The 21,347-nt window shown below is 44.6% G+C and overlaps 1 protein-coding gene across 6 annotated transcripts in view; it reads right to left on the bottom strand.

Moving 5' to 3' along the window:
* EYA2 (EYA transcriptional coactivator and phosphatase 2) overlaps positions 1-21,347 on the bottom strand; it is a 128,235-nt gene that overhangs the window by 53,376 nt on the left and 53,512 nt on the right. For all 6 annotated transcript variants that reach the window (XM_056549161.1, XM_056549156.1, XM_056549158.1 and 3 more), the window contains 4 exons: positions 11,506-11,618; positions 8,020-8,064; positions 2,644-2,692; positions 1,773-1,915 (listed from right to left, as the gene is read on the bottom strand). In XM_056549161.1, the coding sequence (XP_056405136.1) occupies positions 1,773-1,915; positions 2,644-2,692; positions 8,020-8,064; positions 11,506-11,608 (340 nt within the window). In that variant the 5' untranslated portion in view covers positions 11,609-11,618. Of the gene's footprint in view, positions 1-1,772; positions 1,916-2,643; positions 2,693-8,019; positions 8,065-11,505; positions 11,619-21,347 lie in introns of those variants that run through there.

Here is a 21,347-nt window from a genome sequence, read left to right as displayed (position 1 = left end):
TCTCAAAACTTCCTAAGCTGATCTGGATTCAGCTGACAGCAGAGAGCAACACGTCACATGGTGACAACGACGAACAACATGCCATACGACAATGGAGGGCAACACGTCACATGATAACATCATATTATAATGGAGAGCAACATCATGTAACAACAGGTTGCAACACATCATATAAAGTGCAATGGGTCACATGATAACAGAGAACATTGTCCCCTGTAATAACTATGAGACAGATAGACAGACAACCGATAGACAGACAACCGATAGACAGACAACCGATAGACAGACAACCGATAGACAGACAACCGATAGACAGACAACCGATAAACATGCCCTCACACAGTTCAGTATTTCCTGCTGGACCCCCTCACCATCACCAGTTATCACCATCTGCTAGTAATGCACATCTAACAAGCCACAAACAGGAAAAATACTGCAAAACTGCAACAAACAATCCATGAATGTGGCAGACAGTCATAGGTCTACAGTGTGGCGCATTTAAACAGTCATCCAAAGATAGCAGCAAATATCCAAATCTGTAGTGCTCACTATTTACACTGCTTCACATTCACACTATACCTCTCCTCTGGTAGAAGGACTCTATATAACTTTTTGGGAAGTTTAGAGTATTCATAATATTTACATTAATTTCATATTTTTCTTGTTACTATTTTGAAGCTGAATGGAGCCTGCAGTGTAAAGAATAGAAGTATGGGTAGCAAAATCAATGGGTAGCAAAATCAGCTGCAGAAAATATGCAGCAAAATATGCTGCATATGTGCAACGTAAGACCGTACCCTTACTGTGTTAACTATGATAAAAAGCTAAGCAGTGGATGCAGATTTTGTGTACAAGGCTAAAGATCTGATGTAAAACCTGGCTCCTGTACTGTAATTGTTCTGATTCATCTAGATGAATCACATAGATTGCAAGCTCACATACCCAGGGTATTTTCTCTTTTACCTTAAGTTTTTGCTTATAACATGGCATATAATGTGACCAATGTTGTGGCTACATCATTTATAGCTGTGAATGACAGAGCCACTAGACTCAGCTGCAGAATGTTAGGGTGTTCACTGCCAGGCTCTCCTTCTGCCCCCTGACCCTTGGGTACAGACTGACACCACAGTGGTGTGTGTGAGAGATTTAACATCTCCGGATTTTCACCACTCCAGGAATGGAATATGGTTGATTCTGCCAGGAATGGAGGCAGCGCTCAACTTGGCAAAAGTCTTTATTCAGATACCAAGCATTGTTGCTGGTCAGTGAAAACTTGGCCTTCATCCCCTGACCCTTTTCCTTAACCGCATCACTGCTAGAAGTTAGAGCAGGGCAGAAAGCCATTTGTGGTGTGTCAGAAGAATACAGTAAGCGGTTGCACACCAATAGCTACAGCCCCAATAAACCACAGACTCATTGCAGACTGCAGTGGCCCTTCCTCTGGTCCAGATATATACATGGTTAGCTTAGATAGTGAGCAATGTAATGTGTAAGGATTTATTCCCAATGAGATTCCATGTGGATTTTGGCATGGCTTCCACATCAAAATCCACTTCACATTGCTTTCAATAGGAAATGCTAAATCCAATATACATTTTTAAATGATTTTCATCATTGATATTTCCATCTGAAATTTAGATATGGATTTTCCTGGAACAAAAAAAAATAAAAAAATAAAAAAAAAAACACTTCTTCCTCTATAACAACATTACAGAAAATGACAGGGCAGAGCGGTATAGATGATGGCAGATGTCATGTACTCTGTGACTTACTGTAGGAGGAGATGCCATAAGCTTGTCCTGGGGGAGGGTATGTGGAGTATGCCGCTGCTTGTTGAATGCCTGCGCTATACTGGGTCTGTCCATAGGCAGCCATCGCTGGGATGGACGGGGGGGAGATTATATGAGGGTAATGCCTGCAAAGAAAACAAGAACAGTGACTTTATACAGCACATTCTCTGCACTACACTTCATGTCCACACTGTGGACACAGGATGGGATGTTGCTGTGCATCTGGGTCAACATATTCAGACTATTTTTCTGAAGTTCTATGTAAAACTGCCACTGTACTTTTGTTTTAACCAAAGCCAGAAGTGTTTTCAAAAGGAATGAGAAATATAAATAAAGGATTAATACTTCTCCGTCCTACTGGATCCACTTCTGACTTTGGCTCAATAACTGCAGTGGCAGTTCTCACAAAAACCCTGGAAAAAACCCCATTCAGAGACCATGCACAGCCCTTCATTCTAGTCATTACACAATGGCCCTCATTTACTATTGCAAATGCACCAGAATTTGTGCCAGAATTGAAAAAACCCCGACTAACTCTGCATTTTGCTAAGAGAACCCGAAAAAGGGTAGAAAGGGGGCATGGTCACAGAAAAAGGGCGTGTTCCCGTCATTTTCACAAAATCCCAACTTATTTACTAAGGTTTCCACAGAAAATGTGGTGGTTTCAGCTGAGAAAAACCAGACAGATCAGAACAGGTGTAAAAAAAAAGCAAAATGTAGGGAAACCTTCATAAATACCGTGGAAAATAAATTGTAGGGAATTAAAAGCCAAAAAGAAAACTACACAACACTCTTAGTAAATAGGGGCCAATCTGCACAAAACACTTCCACACTTCTTGCTGCTCTCTCTTACCTTGGGTAATTCAGGTCAGGTGCAAATTGCTGGGATTCTTTGCTGTTGCCTTAAAGAAAGAAATAAGCATCAGAGAAGAAATGTATCACCTAAGCCTGAACCCAGCGCTGACACTGGAGGGACAGTATACAGAAGGCGCAGCCTTACATGCTGAGTATAGAACAAAACATTTCCTCATCCTTGAAAACATTCCTACTCCTTTCAGTGTGAGTAAGGCAGCTTTCACACTATGAGCATTCATCCCTTATTAAACGTCCGTTTTCTGTGTAAAAACGGATGTATAATAACGGATGAAATAACGGGTGCTAACGGCTGAATAAATATTCATCCATTAAGACCCGTTATAACATCCCTCATGTATGGCCATAACACCTCTGCCTACAGACTCCCACAGCCGGGACTACTACTACCCCCATCACGGAACAGACTTCTTTCCATGATGGGAGTAGTAATTCCCTGGCTGCGGGAGTCTGTAGATAGCTGGGGAAGCTACATTAGTGTTTGTACTACTACCCCCATCATGGAACAGAGTATGTTCCATGATGGGGGTTGTAGTACAGGGGCTGAGGGACTGATTGCACCAGGTTTCACTTCTGAGACCCGATGGGATCCGAAGTTATTAAGCAGGGGAGCGGGCGTCAAGCTCCGAAACCCTGCGATGTATCAGTGTGTTTTAACTTTCATTTTTAAATCCCCCACGGGGAGCCCTGAATGGCCGGTACTGTGGAGCCATTCAGGGCTCTCAGCGGGAGATTTAAAAATGAACATTGTGAGTAGCAGGGGGGCCATATCTATATTAAAAGCGCTGTGGGAGGGGGGGGGGTCAGACATATAGCCTATAAATCTAGCCCCCCAGCGCATTAATTAATATACACCCCCCGCAGCGCATGTATAATGTACCCTCCTCAGCGCAGCACATCTATATACATATGCCACTGCAGCGCTATATGTGAAAAGCATTCTAGCAGCAGCATCGGCCGGCCCGGAAATACTTTTCATACATAGTGCTGCAGCGGCATATGTATATAGAAGCGCTGTGGGGGCAGATAACGCTAAATGTCTTCCCCCCCAGTGCTTCTATATACATATACCCCCGCAGCGCTCTGAATGAAAAGTATTTCTATTAGCAGCGCATGAGGGGAGATTTATAAAAACCTGTGTAGAAGAGCAGTGCAGTTGCCTGTAGCAACCAATTAGACTGCTTCTTTAATTTTTCAGATGCCTTATTAAGAATTAAAGAAATTATCTGATTGGATGCTATGGCCAACTGGTCAATTTTTCCTGTGTACAGGTTTTGATATATCACCCCATTATCTACTACACTGCTCAAAAAAAAATAAAGGGAACACTAAGATAACACATCCTAGATCTGAATGAATGAACTAATAGACATCAAGAACAGCTTACAATAGCAATGGCAAGAGATACTCAACCCCAAGTGCAGTTGTGCACCTATGCTGGGGTGGATCTCCTGCACTTGTGGTCCGTTGCTATGGGCGATCCCCAGCATAATATGCATAAAATGGAGGATGCCTGAAGACGGTCACAAGTACCACAATGGCATCCTACACCAGATAAACGTGTAGATGCATGAACTATAAACATTAAACAAACTCACCGATGTGGTCTAAAATGGCAGATGATCCACAATATAGGTTCACTACTGTGGTAGATATAAACAATGTAAGCTGTTCTTGATGTCTAAAGTTTACACTAATGCACCCTTTTCATCATACTGGGTAGCATTAAGGCTTCACCTGTGAGGCTGGCACTATATCAGCCAACCAGGGTGGGGCTTGTAGCCTGTCTCTCCCCCTCCCATTGTATGTGTGCATAGTCACACTGGAGTAAACCTGGGAGCAGTCTACAAGTCGGACCTGATGCTGCTGTAATTTGGTTCCTGGTTTTGCTCATCATGCACAGGTAGGCTAGATGTTAGGCCCGTACCATTTGAGAAACCTTGGCATTGGTGTGCGGGCTCAGGTATGTCCTTCATATAAGGATATACTGGCTAATGTCTCGATTTTAACATCAGTTTTGAGGGTTAGTTAATGTCATTGTTTATATCTACCACAGTAGTGAACCTATATTGTGGACCTCCACCCCAGCTCAAAGTGCATAACTGCACTTGGGGTTGAGGATCATCTGCCATTTTAGACCACATCGGTGAGTTTGTTTGAATGAACTAATATTATGAAATACTTTCGTCTTTACATAGTTGAATGTGCCAACAACAAAATCAGATCAAATTATCAAAATCAAATTATCAATGGAAATCAAATTTATCAACCCATGGAGATCTGGATATGGAGTCACACTCAAAATCAAAGTGGAAAACTACACTACAGGCTGATCCAACTTTGATGTAATGTCCTCAAAACAAGTCAAAATGAGGCAGCCTCCACGTGCCCGTATGACCTCCCTACAATGCCTGGGCATGCTCCTGATGAGGTGGCAGATGGTCTCCTGAGGGATGTCCTCCCAGACTTGGACTAAAGGAAGCGAGACATGATGTCCCAGATGTGCTCAATCGGATTCAGGTCTGGGGATCGGGCGGGCTAGTCCATAGCATCAATGCCTTCCTCTTGCAGGAACTGCTGACATACTCCAACCACATGAGGTATAGCATTGTCTTGCATTAGGAGGAACCCAGGGCCAACCGCACCAGCATATGGTCTCACAAGGGGTCTGAGGCTCTCATCTCGGTACCTAGTGGCAGTCAGGCTACCTCTGGCAAGCACATGGAGGGCTGTGCATCCCCCCCCCCAAAGAAATGCCACCCTACACCATTACTCCCCCGCCAAACCGGCTGGAGGATGTTGCAGGCAGCAGAACCTTCTCCACGGCGTCTCCAGCATGTGCTCAGTGTGAACCTGCCCTCATCTGTGAAGAGCACAGGGCGCCAGTGGCGAATTTGCCAATCTTGGTGTTCTCTGGCAATTGCCAGACGTCCTGCACGGTGTTGTGCTGTAAGCAAACCCCCCACCTGTGGATGTCGGGCCCTCATACCACCCTCATGGAGTTTTTTTCTGACCGTTTGAGTGGACACAATCCCGCCAGCATTCAAAAGTGACCAAAACATCAGCCAGGAAGCATAGGAACTGAGAAGTGGTCTGTGGTCACCATCTGCAGTACAACTCCTTTATTGGGAGAGTCTATCCAATTGGGTTGTTGCCCTCCTACAGCCTCCTCCACGTCTCCTGATGTACTGGCCTGTCTCCTGGTAGCGCCTCCATGCCCTGGACACTACGCTGACAGACACAGCAAACCTTCTTGCCACAGCTCGCATTGACGTGCCATTCTTGATGAGCTGCACTACCTGAGCCACTTGTGTGGGTTGTTGACTCCGTCTCATGCTACCACTAGAGTGAAAGCACCGCCAGCATTCAAAAGGGACCAAAACATCAGCCAGGAAGCATAGGAACTGAGAAGTGGTCTGTGGTCACCATCTGCAGAACCACTCCTTTATTGGGAGAGTATATCCAATTGCCTATAATTTCCACCTGTTGTCTGTTTCATTTGCGCAACAGCATGTGAAATTGATTGTCAATCAGTGTTGCTTCCTGAGTGGACAGTGTGATTTCACAGAAGTGTGATTGACTTGGAGTTACATTGTGTTGTTTAAGTGTTCCCTTTATTTTTTTGAGCAGTGTATATTAAGTACATTTTCCGACAACATACTTTTATTCTGCAAGACCCAAAAGGTACGGTCTGCTGTGCTTTTAAGTTAAACAAAATAAATCCAGGAAATGGAATGAATATACAGTATTTATCGGCGTATAACACACACTGGCGTATAACACGCACCCCCATTTTTACAGGGAAATTTAAGTTAAAAAAAATAAAATGTAAAATAAATGACTTGGACTAAATGCCACGTCATCCCCCCAACTTCGTTTTCTTCTGCACCTCAGTTTGGTCCTGTCCCCTCCAGTGCCACATCATTCCTTCCCTTTTATCAGTCCCTGTGCAACATTTACCCCTCTCATCGCCACCCGCCATGTCTCATCATCCCCTCATGTCTCATCATTTCCCCCTGTCATAGACCACCACTAGCCATGCAGACATTAAGCATTTAGTGCCTCCCCCCACCATCATTTCCCCCTGTCTCATCATCCCCCACCCTGTCTCATCATACCCCCGATCATTCCCCCCTCATCATTTCCCCGTCTCATCATCCCCCCACCCTGTCTCATCATGTCCCCCCATCATTCCCCCCTCATCATCCCCCACCCTGTCTCATCATGCCCCCCATCATTCGTCCCTCATAATTTCCCCCTGTCTCATCATCCCCCCACCCTGTCTCATCATCCCCCCACAACCTGTCTCATCATCCCCCCATCATGTTCCTCCTATGCCAGTGGTCTTCAACCTGCGGACCTCCAGATGTTGCAAAACTACAACTCCCAGCATGCCCGGACAGCCAACGGCTGTCCGTGCATGCTGAGAGTTGTAGTTTTGCAACATCTGGAGGTCCCCAGGTTGAAGACCACTGTATATGCTATTCTTCCCCTTTCCTTACCTGGCTGCGCTTCGGCTGTCTTGCGGGCAGCGGTCAGTGAAGCAGATGAGTGACGTCCTCTCCCGCCCCCTCTGCACGGCATCAGGGATGTCACTTTTCGGGAGCGACTACAGGAAATGAAAAGGGACGTCACTGATGCCGCACAGAGAAGCCGGCAGAGGACGTCACTCATCTGCTTCACTGACCGCAGCCCGCAAGACTCGCCGCCTGACCTGCCGAAGCGCAGCCAGGTAAGGAAAATAAACAAAACTATGAAAAGAAGGGAAAAGGGGGAATGATGAGGGAGGGGGAGGTAAGAAAAATGAAAAGTAAAACTGTCACTTGTTTTCTCCCGCACTATCCACAGGTACTGGTAGATATTGCGGGAGACGCTGATTAAAAGGTAGGGCAGATCTGGACAAGGTAGGGCTCATTTTAATCAGCGTCTCCCGCACTATCCACCAGTACATGTGGATAGTGCAGGAGAAAACAAGTGACAGTTTTACAGAGCGGGGAGGAGATGCCGCTGGTCACTGATTTAAAGTGGCCGCGGCCGTGCTGCTAATACTTAACAAGCAGCCGCTGCTGCGGCCGCTTTAAATCAGTGACCAGAAGACTTATCGGCGTATAACACGCAGGCAGGCTATTTGCCTTAAATTTAAGTTTTAAAAGTGCGTGTTATACGCCGATAAATACGGTAGTCATTAATAGACTAGTGAATGGGCTCTGCTGCATGTACATCAACATGTACCTTGTAATAAAAGCCTAAACTCAATGCAAACCCAGACTAAGATATGGCTGAATATCCAAAGATAAGGCTGATTGTAGGGTAGCATGGATGATGGTTCATGGTGAATAAGTATTAGTAATACTACCTGAATGAGTTAGACTGTGTCTGGACAATGCTTTATTTTCCTTATCTGAAAAAAAAGGAGAAAGAATAAAAAGAGAAAGAAAAGTAAAACTTTGCCTGAGCACGGCAGAAAAATCCCTTAAATCGCTTCTTGCATTTATTAAGGACAGTAGCCAAGAAAAGTGCAGAATTCCAACTAACAGAATCCGATGGTTGGGTGAGAATCACGTGTGACCTCTACTGATAGTGGCTTGGCCTGGGTCACCAGACAACTGCTACAAACATGTATGTGCTCCACTCTGATGTGCCGTCCACATTCAGCATTATATACTCCTGTCAAAGCAGTGTGACAGCCAATATGGCTGCATCAGCTCCCACAGGGGTTGGTGTCCAGTGTTCATATACATGCGCTCCCATGCATACCTGTTTTTTTAGGTAGATCTATCATTGAGGATTCTGGTAAAGCTGGGTGAAGCCCTGTGCGAGCTGGTGGTGAATTACACCCCCCCCCTATGACCATAGGTTGTGCCTTGAGACATTTCCTACCAGCCTAAATAAGGAATGCAGCCCTTTAAAGAAAAGGAACCAGCAATTCCAGAGCAGGCAGAACACACAGCATGCCGACCAGTGACAGCTGAGTCCTCAGCCTGTGACCTGGGATGACCCGGCCTTCCCGCACTCTCTCCATGCGTCTTACTCTTGTGTGACAATATCTGCAGCTAAAACTCTAAATACTGTTCTAGAACGGAATCTCAGCTTCCAGAGCCAGGGATGCTGGATGCAAACACGTAAAAAATCTCTTTTTTTTTTTTTTTTTTTTAATTTTTTTTTTTAAAGGTAGCTAGATATAAACAACACAGCAGACGAACCATCACTAGATCACAGCGTCCACACAGCATCGCCAAAATCCATGCACAGTGAGAATTTGCTAAAGTAATGTTAACACGTAATGTGTATATTAGGGCATTAATCATTGTATGACCCAGTGGAAGATTGTCTAAAAAGTGTTTAAAAAATCATAATAAATGTATTACAAGTAATTTACGGCAGTTTTTGGTCCACATATCTTGCCAGAATTATTGGCGTATTTGCAATTGTAAATCTAAGCTATTGTGTATTTTTAAGCTGCTAACTTGAAACTAATCATATAAAAATAAATATAAGTGACATTCCTTTGATGTGTACTCTGTGGGGGAGATTTATCAAAACCTGTGCAGAGGAAGAGTGGTGCAGTTGCCCATAGCAACCAATCAGATTGCTTCTTTCATTTTCCACAGGCCTCTTTAGAGGCCTGTGGAAAATGAAAGAAGCAATCTGATTGGTTGCTATGGGTAACTGCACCACTCTTCCTCTGCACAGGTTTTGATAAATCTCCCCGTGTGTATATCCAGTGAGCTATAGTTCAAGATGTGTGTGAAAAATCTGAAAACAATAGGAAAATAAAGGTGGATTTTTTGACTTTCTTTATGTGCCATGAAACGCACCCTATCAGTGATCATGAAAATAGTGAGCAATTGCAACACAAAATTGCCAGTAAATGGGAATGATCTTATTTACACCTTGAGGCTGGACAACTCACCCTGACCTAGTTCTGCTCACGCAGCTGAGGATTTGTTACAATATATCAGTGTGAAGAGGAGATTAACAGCCAGAAATTCAGAGGACTGCTTAGAATTCTATGTATAGGGACCAATAGTAAAAAAATAAATAAAAAAAAATAACCCTCAGCTGTGACAAGTATTCATTTTGCATGTATGAAAGCATAACATTTTGTTTTATATAAAGTTTAATTGTTAAACACCTTAAGAATCTTTACCGTCTCTTTCCTACTTCCTATTTATGGGAGAGCAAGGTGTGGAACAGTCAGAGCATATGAAGTGAATCGGAGGGGACCTGGTACAGTGTGCTGGCCCCTGATCAAGGTGTCATCCCTGCTTTAGGGTGCCGCCTTTGTCCCATCTGCCAGTGATTTGTTAAGCAGATCTGGAGTCTCCTAATGGTTTTACAGGCTGCTATCGGAGACTATCAAACAACGTGTCATACGTTTCTCCTGCCAGATAAGACGTTCTTCTTAGGCATTAAAAACATTCCTGACCCGGAGTCAGGAAATAATTCTGTGAAATCTTATGTAAAGTCGCCTCAGGAAGGTTTTCCGATGGAATCGATTCAAGATAAATTATTTATAGAAGGACATTTGGAGGTCAAATGTTTAAAGAAGTAAAAAGAAGCAAAAAGGAGGCAAGATGATCAGAACATCTTTCTTTATATTCTGCAGAAGGGAGCCCTTTAGCGTCTGGAAAAGGTGAACAAAACAACAAAAGTCAGGGGTATTCAGCTCTGAAGAATGATCAGAGAAAAGCTAAAGACAGCGTGCCAGTACGGGGTCTATAGAACTGAGATGTGACAGCAATGAAGCGGGCACAGTCTCTTAGCCAATCGAAGACTCCATCCAAGGTGTTACCCGGGACACACTTCACTGGTCTGAGGAGTAGCTGAGGATGTGATAGTTCATTATTCTGTTATAAGCCGTGAATACATCCAAGACATGCGTCTCAACTCCCTGCAAGATCAGCACACACAACTACTGAAATATTCTGTGCTGCTGTGAGCATCTGTAGAACCCGGTGACATCAAACTCTGCTACAACACGTTTTGTTTATTCTTAGTTTTCCCTTATTGGAATCAATGGCTAAAATTATCACATTTGAGTCGAGAAGAAATTTTTCCCTTAATTGGTATCAGTCTCAATTTTTTTTTTTTGCCTTCCTCTGGATTCACACAGTAGGTATACAATAGGGATATAGGTTGAACTTGATGGACTGGTCTTTTTTCAACCTTATGAACTATGTTACATGACTCGACATGTAACATCTGGCAACTAAACTGCAGAAAAGAAATACATACAATGAAATGGGGAAACACTTTTCAGGGTACGGTCACACATGATATATTTGCTGCTGATTATTTACATAGAAATCTGCAGCATTTATAGTAGCAGCAAAGTGAACGAGAATTTTTTTGTAAATAGTCATTTACACCATGAGAAAAACCTGCAGAACATCAGTGTGGACAGTGACCCGTAGTGGGGATTTAAAGCCACAGTAAAGAAAGTTTGGTGTCTGAAATTCTTCAAATTTTTTGCAGGTTTTTCTCCTTGCGGATTTTTGTTACCGAAACGCTGGGAGCTTAATACACAGTGGAATCTGCGGTAAAAAACCTGCAAAAAATCCAGACCAAAATCCACATGATTTTGCGCAGTTATTGGTGCTGAGTGGGAATCTGCAGCATTTACAGTTTGTGGCTGTAAGCTTGTAGTTCAGCTCTAGTACATTATGTGTATCTCAGTGTTACTTTAGGGACTCGCATGTGTGATACGCAAGGGCAGAATTTCTTATTTCAGTTTAATAGAATGGTGCAGCCTAACCTTGATAACATTACCAACTCCCTGACCTGCTGGTCCCCAAACCAACCCCCCCTTGCCGGTAGTTCTGCCAGCACAGACACTTACCTGTTATGTCATCAGGAGATGTGGGGTGAGAAGAGTTGAATTTCAGATTGTCAGAGCAGCCACTGGTCACAGACAGGCTCTGTGATATCACTAGATCTAGCATTTCCTTGTACCTGAAAGGAAAGGAGCACAGGATAATGTATTCCACTCCGCATGATCGCTCCCTCCATCGTATAAATATTAAAGCACAACACCTAAATCTAATTTTCTATTTACATTTCATCAAACAACATTTGCTGGAGTTATTCCACCTAAGAGAATGCAGCATGTAAATGAGGGACGCGGCTCCTTAGAGACCGCACATGTCTCAGTGCCGTGTCTCTCATTTGTGTCGTTTACCATCAGAAAATGACTTTTTGGTCTCCTGCTAATAAAACTCCTGCACGTGCTGAATCCGGGAGGTAAATGTGACAAGCCCCGCTGCTCTCAGTTACCTCATCCGGGCCCCAGTCGGCTCTAATGCAACATTAATGAGAAGAATACAAGGTATTAGGGGCTTATCATCTCAAGTGCTCTGACAGGAACTACAACACCCAACATGCCGCTCCCTCTACTTATATGAACCATTATAAGGCCTCACGCACCCAGTTAAAATGTGGTTTGTAATTAGCATAACAAAAATAACCAACATTTCATTCTCTTTTTTTACATGCACTCCTGTATTTAGCAGATACAAAATATCGACAAATCTGTCTGAGATGCGCAGGGACACAATAGAGATATAGGTTGAACTTGATAGATTTTTTTTTTTTTCAACCTTATGAACTACAAGTTGTGCTCATAAGTTTACATACCCTTGCAGAATTTATGATATTTTAACCATTGTTCAGAGAATATGAATAACACAAAAACTTTTTTTCACTCATGGTTATGTGATGTCCCAGTACGGGATATGGTCCCGTACAGTACTTAGGCCCTGTCAGGTGGAGTCTCTCTGTGTCCTAGGGGCTCTCCTGCAGCGTCTCCCCCATAGTGTTATATGTATTATGTATAAAGGACCTTTGAGTTATTCACATGATAATGTGGTCACATGTTCAATTCACTTGTTTGTTACCCAGAAAGCACCAGGTGACCTGCATCTTGACCTATGGGCTCCTTGCTCAGCCCCCCTTTATAAGGAAGGGAGGGGCTGCAATCTGCCTCTTTTGCTCTTGTGATTCATTCTCTGCTGAGGTCAAGTCCAGTCCAGACGTCTCAGAGCCAGTGTCCAGCACACCTGGAGGCCTCAAACCTGACCTACAGCCACAAGTCAGTAAGTCAAGTCATCTCTGTCTGCTGTCACTATCTTCAGTCAAGTCTATTCTAGTCAGCGTGGCTATGCTAAAGTCTGTCAAGTCACTGCAAGTCCCAGAAAGCTGCGAGGTCCCCTGAGTTACTGGCCACTTCTCTGGGATCTTGGCCTAGCTGTAAAGGCTGTACTATCGGTCTACCTCAGTAAAGCTACCGTTAACCCTAACCTGGTCTTGGACTATTATTACCCTGCCTAACCTAGGGATAGCAGAGCTACCTTCAGGTGGTTACTTAGGAAAACCATGCCCTGGCATTTAGGGGTTAATAACATCTGCCCCATACACCTCATCGCACCCACGTGGCACACCACAGTTAGTGGTTGGCTGAAGCCATTTATTGCCAAACAACTGTGTTTACACTTTTTAAATCATAATCACAACACAAACTACCCAAATGACCCTGATCAAAAGTTTACATACCCAGTTCTTAATAACGTATATTGCCCCCTTTCACATCAATGACAGCTTAAAGACTTTTGTGGTAGTTGTGGATGAGGCTCTTTATCTTCTCAGATGGTAAAGCTGCCCATTCTTCCTGGCAAAAAGCCTCCAGTTCCCCTAAATTCTTGGGCTGTCTTGCATGAACTGCACGTTTGAGGTCTCCCCAGAGCAGCTCAATGATATTAAGGTCTGGAGACTGAGATGGCCACGCCAGAACCTTCACTTTATTTTGTTGCAGCCGATGACAGGTCGACTTGGCCTTGTGTTTTGGATCATTGTCATGTTGGAATGTCCAAGTACGTCCCATGCGCAGCTTCCTGGATGATGAGTGCAAATTGTCTGCCAGTATTTGTTGATACAGCACAGAGACAAGCCTCAAACCTTCTGGCACAAAGTCATTTGGAGTGATAAGACTAAAGTTGAACTGTTTGGACACAACCATAAACACTACATTTGGAGCGGAGTGAACAAGGCCTATGACGAAAGGTACACCACTCCTACTGTGAAACATGGTGGTGGATTGCTGATTTTTTGGGGATGTCGGAGCTACAAAGGCACAGGAAATTTGGTCAAAATTGATGGCAATATGAATGTAGTAATGTATCAACAAATTTGTACTCATCATCCAGGAAGCTGCGCATGGGATGTACTTGGACATTCCAACATGACAATGAACTAAAACACAAGGCGAAGTCGACCTGTCATTGGCTACAGCAAAATAAAGTGAAGGTTCTGGAGTGGCCATTTCAGTCTCCAGACCTTAATATCATAAAGCCACTCTGGGGAGACCTCAAACATTCAGTTCATGCAAGAATTTTGGGGAATTGGAGGCTTTTTGCCAGGAATAATGGTCAGCTTTACCATCTGAGAAGATAAAGAGCCTCATCCACAACTACCACAAAAGACTTCAAGCTGTCATTGATGTTAAAGGGGTTGGAAAACTTTTTTTTTTTAATCCACTTTACAGAATTGTAAATTACTTCTATTAAAAAATCTCAATCCTTCCAGTACTTATTAGCTGCTGAATACTACAGAGGAAATGGTTTTCTTTTTGGAACACAGGGCTCTCTGCTGACATTATGAGCACAGTGCTCTCTGCTGACATCTCTGTCCATTTTAAGAACTGTCCAGAGTAGGAGAAAATCCCCGTAGCAAACATATGCTGCTTTGGACAGTTCCTAAAATGGAAATATGCTCGTATGTCAGCAGAAAGCTCTGTGTTCCAAAAAGAAAAGAATTTCCTCTGAAGTATTCAGCAGCTAATAAGTACTGGAAGGATTAAGATTTTTAATAGAGGTCATTTACAAATCTGTTTAACTTTCTGGCACCAGTTGATTTAAAAAAAAAAAAAAAAAAAAGTACCCCTTTAAAGGGGGCAATACATGGTATTAAGAACTGGGGTATGTAAACTTTTGATCAGGGTCATTTGGGTAGTTTGTGTTGTGATTATGATTTAAAAAGAGTAGAACACAGTTGTTTGACAATAAATGGCTTCAGCCAACCACTAACCATGAGTGAAAGAAAAGTTTTTGTAAGTCATATTCTCTGAACAATGAGAAAAAAAAAGTAATAAATTCTGCAAGGGTATGTAAACTTATGAGCACATGTCAGGATTCGGCAGGCTGGAGGTGGATCTTCTGTGTCAGAGAGGGATTGGCGTGGACCGTACCGGTGGAAGCTAATTACAGTGATTGGGCCAGGTAAGTAGCTTGGGATGCGATTCGCGAGCGGGCGCGTCCCGCTATGCGAATCGCATACCCGCTGGCAGTGTCAGTGCAGCGCTCCTGGTCAGCGGGTCTGACCGGGGCGCTGCAGAGAGGAGAACGCCGCGAGCGCTCCGGGGAGGAGCAGGGACCCGGAGCGCTCAGCGTAACAGCACAACTGTATGTAATGATTTCGAAATAACATCATATTACGCTGGAGGTTCCCGGTGAAGAACCATCAAGAACCTCCATTTCTGGGAAAGCTGGGTTATGCTAAATATAGCCACACAGATGCTATCATGATTGTAACCCAGCTTTTACGTAACCCTAGATGTGAAATCTTCCTGTTCAAGTAAATGCGTTCTCACTGACTATTCAGCAGTCTCGGGGTGCAGAGTAGCACCTCTATAAAAAATTATTAGGTAGAACTTTGTATCAGTGTAGTGGAGCAGATGCAGTGTCAGTCCAGTGAATGGGACACAGTGTCTGCTCTGGAGCGGACGTGGTGTTAGTGCAGGGTCAGTGCAGTGGAGTGGACATCAGTGGAGTAATGTGGACACGGTGTGCTGGCATATGGTGAATAACAATGACCACTGTAATAATCATTCGAGGGTTTCCACAAGACAGGATGAGTAATAAACATGTAAACAGCAGTGGACCTAATATGGGCAATTACATCCTAATATATTTCAAATGATGAGGACAATGCAGCCTTCTCCTTGCACACCAGACACGATAATAGATGACATGGGAAATCTGCAGCTGATTACCACAACAGGGAACAGCACACAAGATTCGCCGACAGGCTACGCTGGCACAGAGTGCACATCCTCCACCATTTGCTAGGCCTGTCGTCACTCACATACCCCTGAGGCATGGACGTTTAGGGAAAGCATGACGGCTCTTAAAAGCCCCGATTCAGAACAATGTCAAGGAGCGGAACCCAGGAGATGACAGCTGGAGGTAGAGGGAGGGCTACTGGGCAAACATCAAAGCTAGGCGCCCCTGCAGAAAATGCATCAAAAACATATGGAGTCCCCAAGTCAGTGACTACTGCTGAGTCCTAGCCTACTAGCTGCTCAGAGGGCATGGCACCCCAGGGCCAACAGGAGCTGGAGACCCCCCCATCAGCTGCTTGCAGTGTATGACTTGCAAAAAACTTCTGCAAAGAGTGGAGACCCCCCACATAACCAAGTCAAGACACACTGATAGGGACTGCTTGGAACAATAATCTGTATATAATGATATCCAACAGCTGGCAGGAGGTCATATGGTAGATTCTGGAGCTTACGTCATTCTAGGTTGGAGAGACAGACAGTAACTTCAACATATGTTCTGTTATAGTCTCATCAGACGAGGCCTGGTCCATTCCAGTGCTGTGCTACTGTCATGCCTTGCAGTAAGGGGTTAACACATCCACCTGGCTCACTGCTTGCTGAACATATAGAACATATAATATGTTTTTGGAATCATTCTAGAAAGAAGCAATCTGAGCAGGCTCCAAACAATGTATAGACAGAGTTGGGACCAGGAAATGGTTGGAGACGTTGCCTTCCTGGATTACTTCAATGACTTCTAAAACGTTCCTTGGCCGCCTGCGTCGGTCACAAGGTCAATGGCTGCACTACTAGCTCCCAGCCGCACACTCGGCAGGACCCACACCAGCTCTGATGCTTTCCACTTACTGAACTAAAATGGAGTTTGACTGACAGGAAACTGTTTCAGGATCAAAACATACCAAGCTATATAGAGGTAAAACACGAGGCTGTTTTTAATCTACAGATGGTGGCAAGGAAAACTACATAATTTTTTAAAACAATGCAGCAGTGACAAGGACAGGAGTACCACAAAGCCGGCCTTGGTCTGCTCTGCTGTATGCTGGAAAGTATGTGATCAGTAGGAATCACCACCAGCAAAAAGCCACCACACCATCATCCCTGCACCACAGAGGCTATGTTCACACAGTGGAATGTCCGCACAGAAAAATTCTGTGTGGACATTCCTCAGACAGCGGAGCACCAGCAGAACATGCCAGCACTAGGACCTCTCGGAAATGCTCTGTTTCATGGACTGCAATGCATTTCCAAGCTGAAATAAAAAAAAAAAAAAAAAAACATTCAGTGTTTCTGTGCACGACGGAATCAGGATTTCCGCGGCAGATATTGCTGTCCTGGAAATTGTGCCATGTGAACAGAGCAGCAGAATTCCATTGAAATCAAAGGGACTCTGCTGATGCGGAATGTCCGTGTGGAATATTTATGCGGGATTCCGCTCAGACATTCTGCCGTGTGGCCATACCCTCATGCAGAAAGAGCACAGCATCCCCAACGCAAAATACACCACCACACTTTATAATGGATGGCACAGCACTTCCATAGCAGAAGTACGGCACTGTACCACCAGAGCAAACATACAGCACAAGTCCAAAAGTAAAAATGCAGCACAGCAACTCCATAGCAGATGTTTTACACTACAACACCAGAGTGGATGTACGGCACCACACCTCTGCAGCAGACGTACAGCACCACACCACCAGAGTGTATGTACAGCACCACACCTCTGCAGCAGACGTACAGCACCACACCACCAGAGTGTATGTACAGCACCACACCTCTGCAGCAGACGTACAGCACCACACCACCAGAGTGGATGTATGGCACCACACCTCTGCAGCAGACGTACAGCACCACACCACCAGAGTGTATGTACAGCACCACACCACCAGAGTGTATGTACAGCACCACACCTCTGCAGCAGACGTACAGCACCACACCACCAGAGTGGATGTATGGCACCACACCTCTGCAGCAGACGTACAGCACCACACCACCAGAGTGTATGTACAGCATCACACCACCAGAGTGTATTTACAGCACCACACCTCTGCAGCAGACATATAGCACCACACCACCAGAGTGTATGTACAGCACCACACCTCTGCAGCAGACGTAAAGCACCACACCACCAGAGTGTATGTACAGCACCACACCTCTGCAGCAGACGTACAGCACCACACCATCAGAGTGTATGTACAGCACCACACCACCAGAGTGGATGTACAGCACCACACCTCTGTAGCAGCCGTACAGCACCACACTACCAGAGTGGATGTACGGCACCACAACTCTGTAGCAGACGTACAGCACCACACCACCAGAGTGGATGTACGGCACCACACCTCTGCAGCAGATGTACAGCACCACACCACCTGAGTGGAAGTACAGCAACACACCTGTGCAGCAGACGTACAGCACCACACTACCAGAGTGGATGTACAGCACTGTAACTCCACGCCAAACGTACATTAACAAAGTGCCACAGGGAATGTACAGCACCGAACACTATGGGTATGTTCACACATGCGTATTTTTGCTGCAGTTCTGCTGCCTATTGACTTCAAAGGGGAGCCAAATCTGCAGCAGAAAATATGCACGTGTGAACGCACCCTAACAGCAGCGTAGAGAATACTACAGGTGAAGACTATAAAGTGAAGTACTCTTTCATATGAAACAAGCAGCATGTTCTGGTACCGATATCAGGAAGTCTCTGCTGCCTCAGGCTACACACTCCCCCGATCCACTGGGAGCCTGTCCGCACATATTGTTTTGTTTACACCACATCTTCGGTCTGCTAACTTAATTTGTCGGCCCCCACAGCCGAGAGACTCAGGAAAAGCTCCCATTCTGCTGAACTTAGACGTGTTTAGTAAAAAAAGAAAAAAAAAAGCCTCCCATCAGACTTCCACCCCCAGGAACACGAAAACAGGCAAAAAACCTTGTGGTGGGAGAACAGATGCTGAAGAAATATTTATTCCCTGTAATTGCATCATTGTTCTGGGATTTTGCTGGTGATTGATCATTCGCCTTTTACTGCTGATTCTGATTAGTTTTAAGATTCAGAAATCATAACAGCATACCCTGCCCCCAACTCCAGCTTCTCATACAAGAAATAGATGCATTTCTGTTCAAACTATGCACTTCTCCAAAGCAGCACAGAGGGTTTAAGGAATCCAATGAAAGTTGGAGATTTATTAGCTTGTTGCACGAGAACCAGCGTCTAGGGAGTCTTTTATGGTCTATTCACACGTACAGTATTCTGTGCAGATTTGATGTGAAGATTTGATGAGCAGGATTTTCTGCTGCAGATTTCAGGGTAAACTGAATTACTAAACACAGCTTGAAATCCTGCGCATTAAAGGGGTACTCCGGCGCCTAGACATCTTATCATGTTCTCTCCGGGTCTGATTACTGGCGACCACTGGGCCAGCGGCGTGTGACGTCATGCCTCCGCCCCCGTGTAACGTCACGCTCCGCCCCTCAATGCAAGCCTATGGGAGGGGGCGTGACCGCTGTCACGCCCCCTCCCATAGGCTTGCATTGAGGGGTGGAGCGTGACATCACACGCCGCCGGTAATCAGACCCGGAGCGAACATGCTCCGGGGACTGATTTTAACTGGGGTGCTGCGTGCAAGATCACAGGGTCCCGAGCGGCGGGACTCCCACGATCAGGCATCTTATCCCCTATCCTTTGGATAGGGGATAAGATGTCTAAGCGCCGGAGTACCACTTTAAATCTGCACATCAAATCTGTGCAGAATACTGTACGTGTGAATAGACCCTTACACATAATTTTGTATATATTCAATTTTTCAGCAGATAAAGGACAGTGAGGGTGCAGGGTATAGGAGAATGAGGACAGACAAGGAGAGAGAGATATGAACGTATGGACATTTTCATGTTATGGACCCTGATATTACGGTTATTTACTTTGTCTGCTGCAGGTAATATAAGGAGAAGGTAATTTGATGTACTGCCAGACTGACCAGAAGGACGTGCATCATACAAACTATTATAAAAAGTTTCAGCAGACATCCACACTTGATACCAGGGGTCTGCACACCAGGGGTGACAATATGGCTGCCATATCCCCCCCCCACACACACACACACAGTGCACTTTTAATACATCCCTCCTACATAAGGAATCTGCCTAGTTATACAGCTGTAGGGTTGTAACGTCCGGGCAGGTTTTCAACCCAGAAGTTTCAGCTGGGTGAAACTCATAATGGCAGCCATACTGGTTGCCACCTAGGATGGCCAGAAAAAAGACATAACTTAACAGAACTCTTGACCCTGTAATTTACAATAAAGAAACTGTAAACTACTTGTACGATGAAAAAACAGAATAAAGAGGCCTAAAACCCATCACATAGCAGCACACCTGGAAGTCACATGGAGGAAACTACTTTCCATTCTATTGTTATACCATTCCTGGCATCCTTGAGTACCTCTATATTGGAGTTTTATCACACTACATATGGTCAAACAGTGACAGTAATGGTTGTCTGGGACCTGTCATATATGGATACCAGATTTCAGGTAGCGCATATCCTATCCCAAAAAACTGGCTGAGATAGCCAGAAATAGTTAAATTCCTGCCAAAACTTAGCTTGCTATGGACTTTGGTAGGTCCTGTTATTGTGCCAGTTGTTTATTGGATCAAAGGCAACTTTGATAGTGGGGCCTTTCATCCCCTTCCTGGGCCACACCTGGTTTGCAGACTAGCCTAGATCAGCACAGGTGCTGAAGACAGCTTGTCCTTGGGCTTTGAAACTAGGGGAGAGTCAGTCTACAAATAAGGCTGTAAGGAACCTGCGCCACTGATGAAAGTTTGAATTCGAGAGTTTGGAGCCTCAAAAGGGGACATTCTAACCTGTGAGTAACTTATTTGTTGACTTTTGTGTTGGGTGGCTATTAGTAGGTTACCTATATAGATGGGGAAAATATTTTCATAGTTAGTGCTGGACAAGCAGGATTTATTTTTGTGTTTCTGCCTAAGTGTTAAGACTGTATTTGTTTTGTTACTGGACAATAAACACAGAAGTCCTGTGTAAACTTACTTCCGTATTCCTGTCTCCAACTGCTATCTGACTGGTTCTACAGAGCTAATCTTCCACTATTTATACACTGGCCACTTTACTGGGTACAATCTGCTAGTATGGAGTTGGACCACCTTCTACCTTCATTTTTTGTGACATACTTTCTACATAGGTGCTGGATACATTCCTCAGAGATTTTTATCCATATGATAGCATCGTATAGTTGCTGCAGATTTGTCAGTGCACAACCATGATGGGAATCTCCACCACATCCCAAAGGTGATCTATTGGATTTAAATCTGGTGACTGTATAAGTAATTGAGAACAGTTGTCATGGTTAAAAAAACAGTATGAGATGATGTGAGCCTCATGACATGGTGCATTATCCTGCTTTAAGTAGATGGGTACCCTGTGGTCATAAAGGGATGGACATGGTCAGCAGCAATACTCAGCTGGGGTGTTGCATTTAACCAATGCTCAACTGGTACTAAGGGGCCCAGTGTGCCATGAAAGATTCCCCGCACGATTATAC

This window comes from Hyla sarda, chromosome 12 (genome assembly GCF_029499605.1).
Source record: "Hyla sarda isolate aHylSar1 chromosome 12, aHylSar1.hap1, whole genome shotgun sequence".
NCBI classification, from domain to species: domain Eukaryota; kingdom Metazoa; phylum Chordata; class Amphibia; order Anura; family Hylidae; genus Hyla; species Hyla sarda.
The sequence above is the reverse complement of the archived record's forward strand: the minus strand, read 5'-3'. Positions and strand labels throughout refer to the sequence as shown.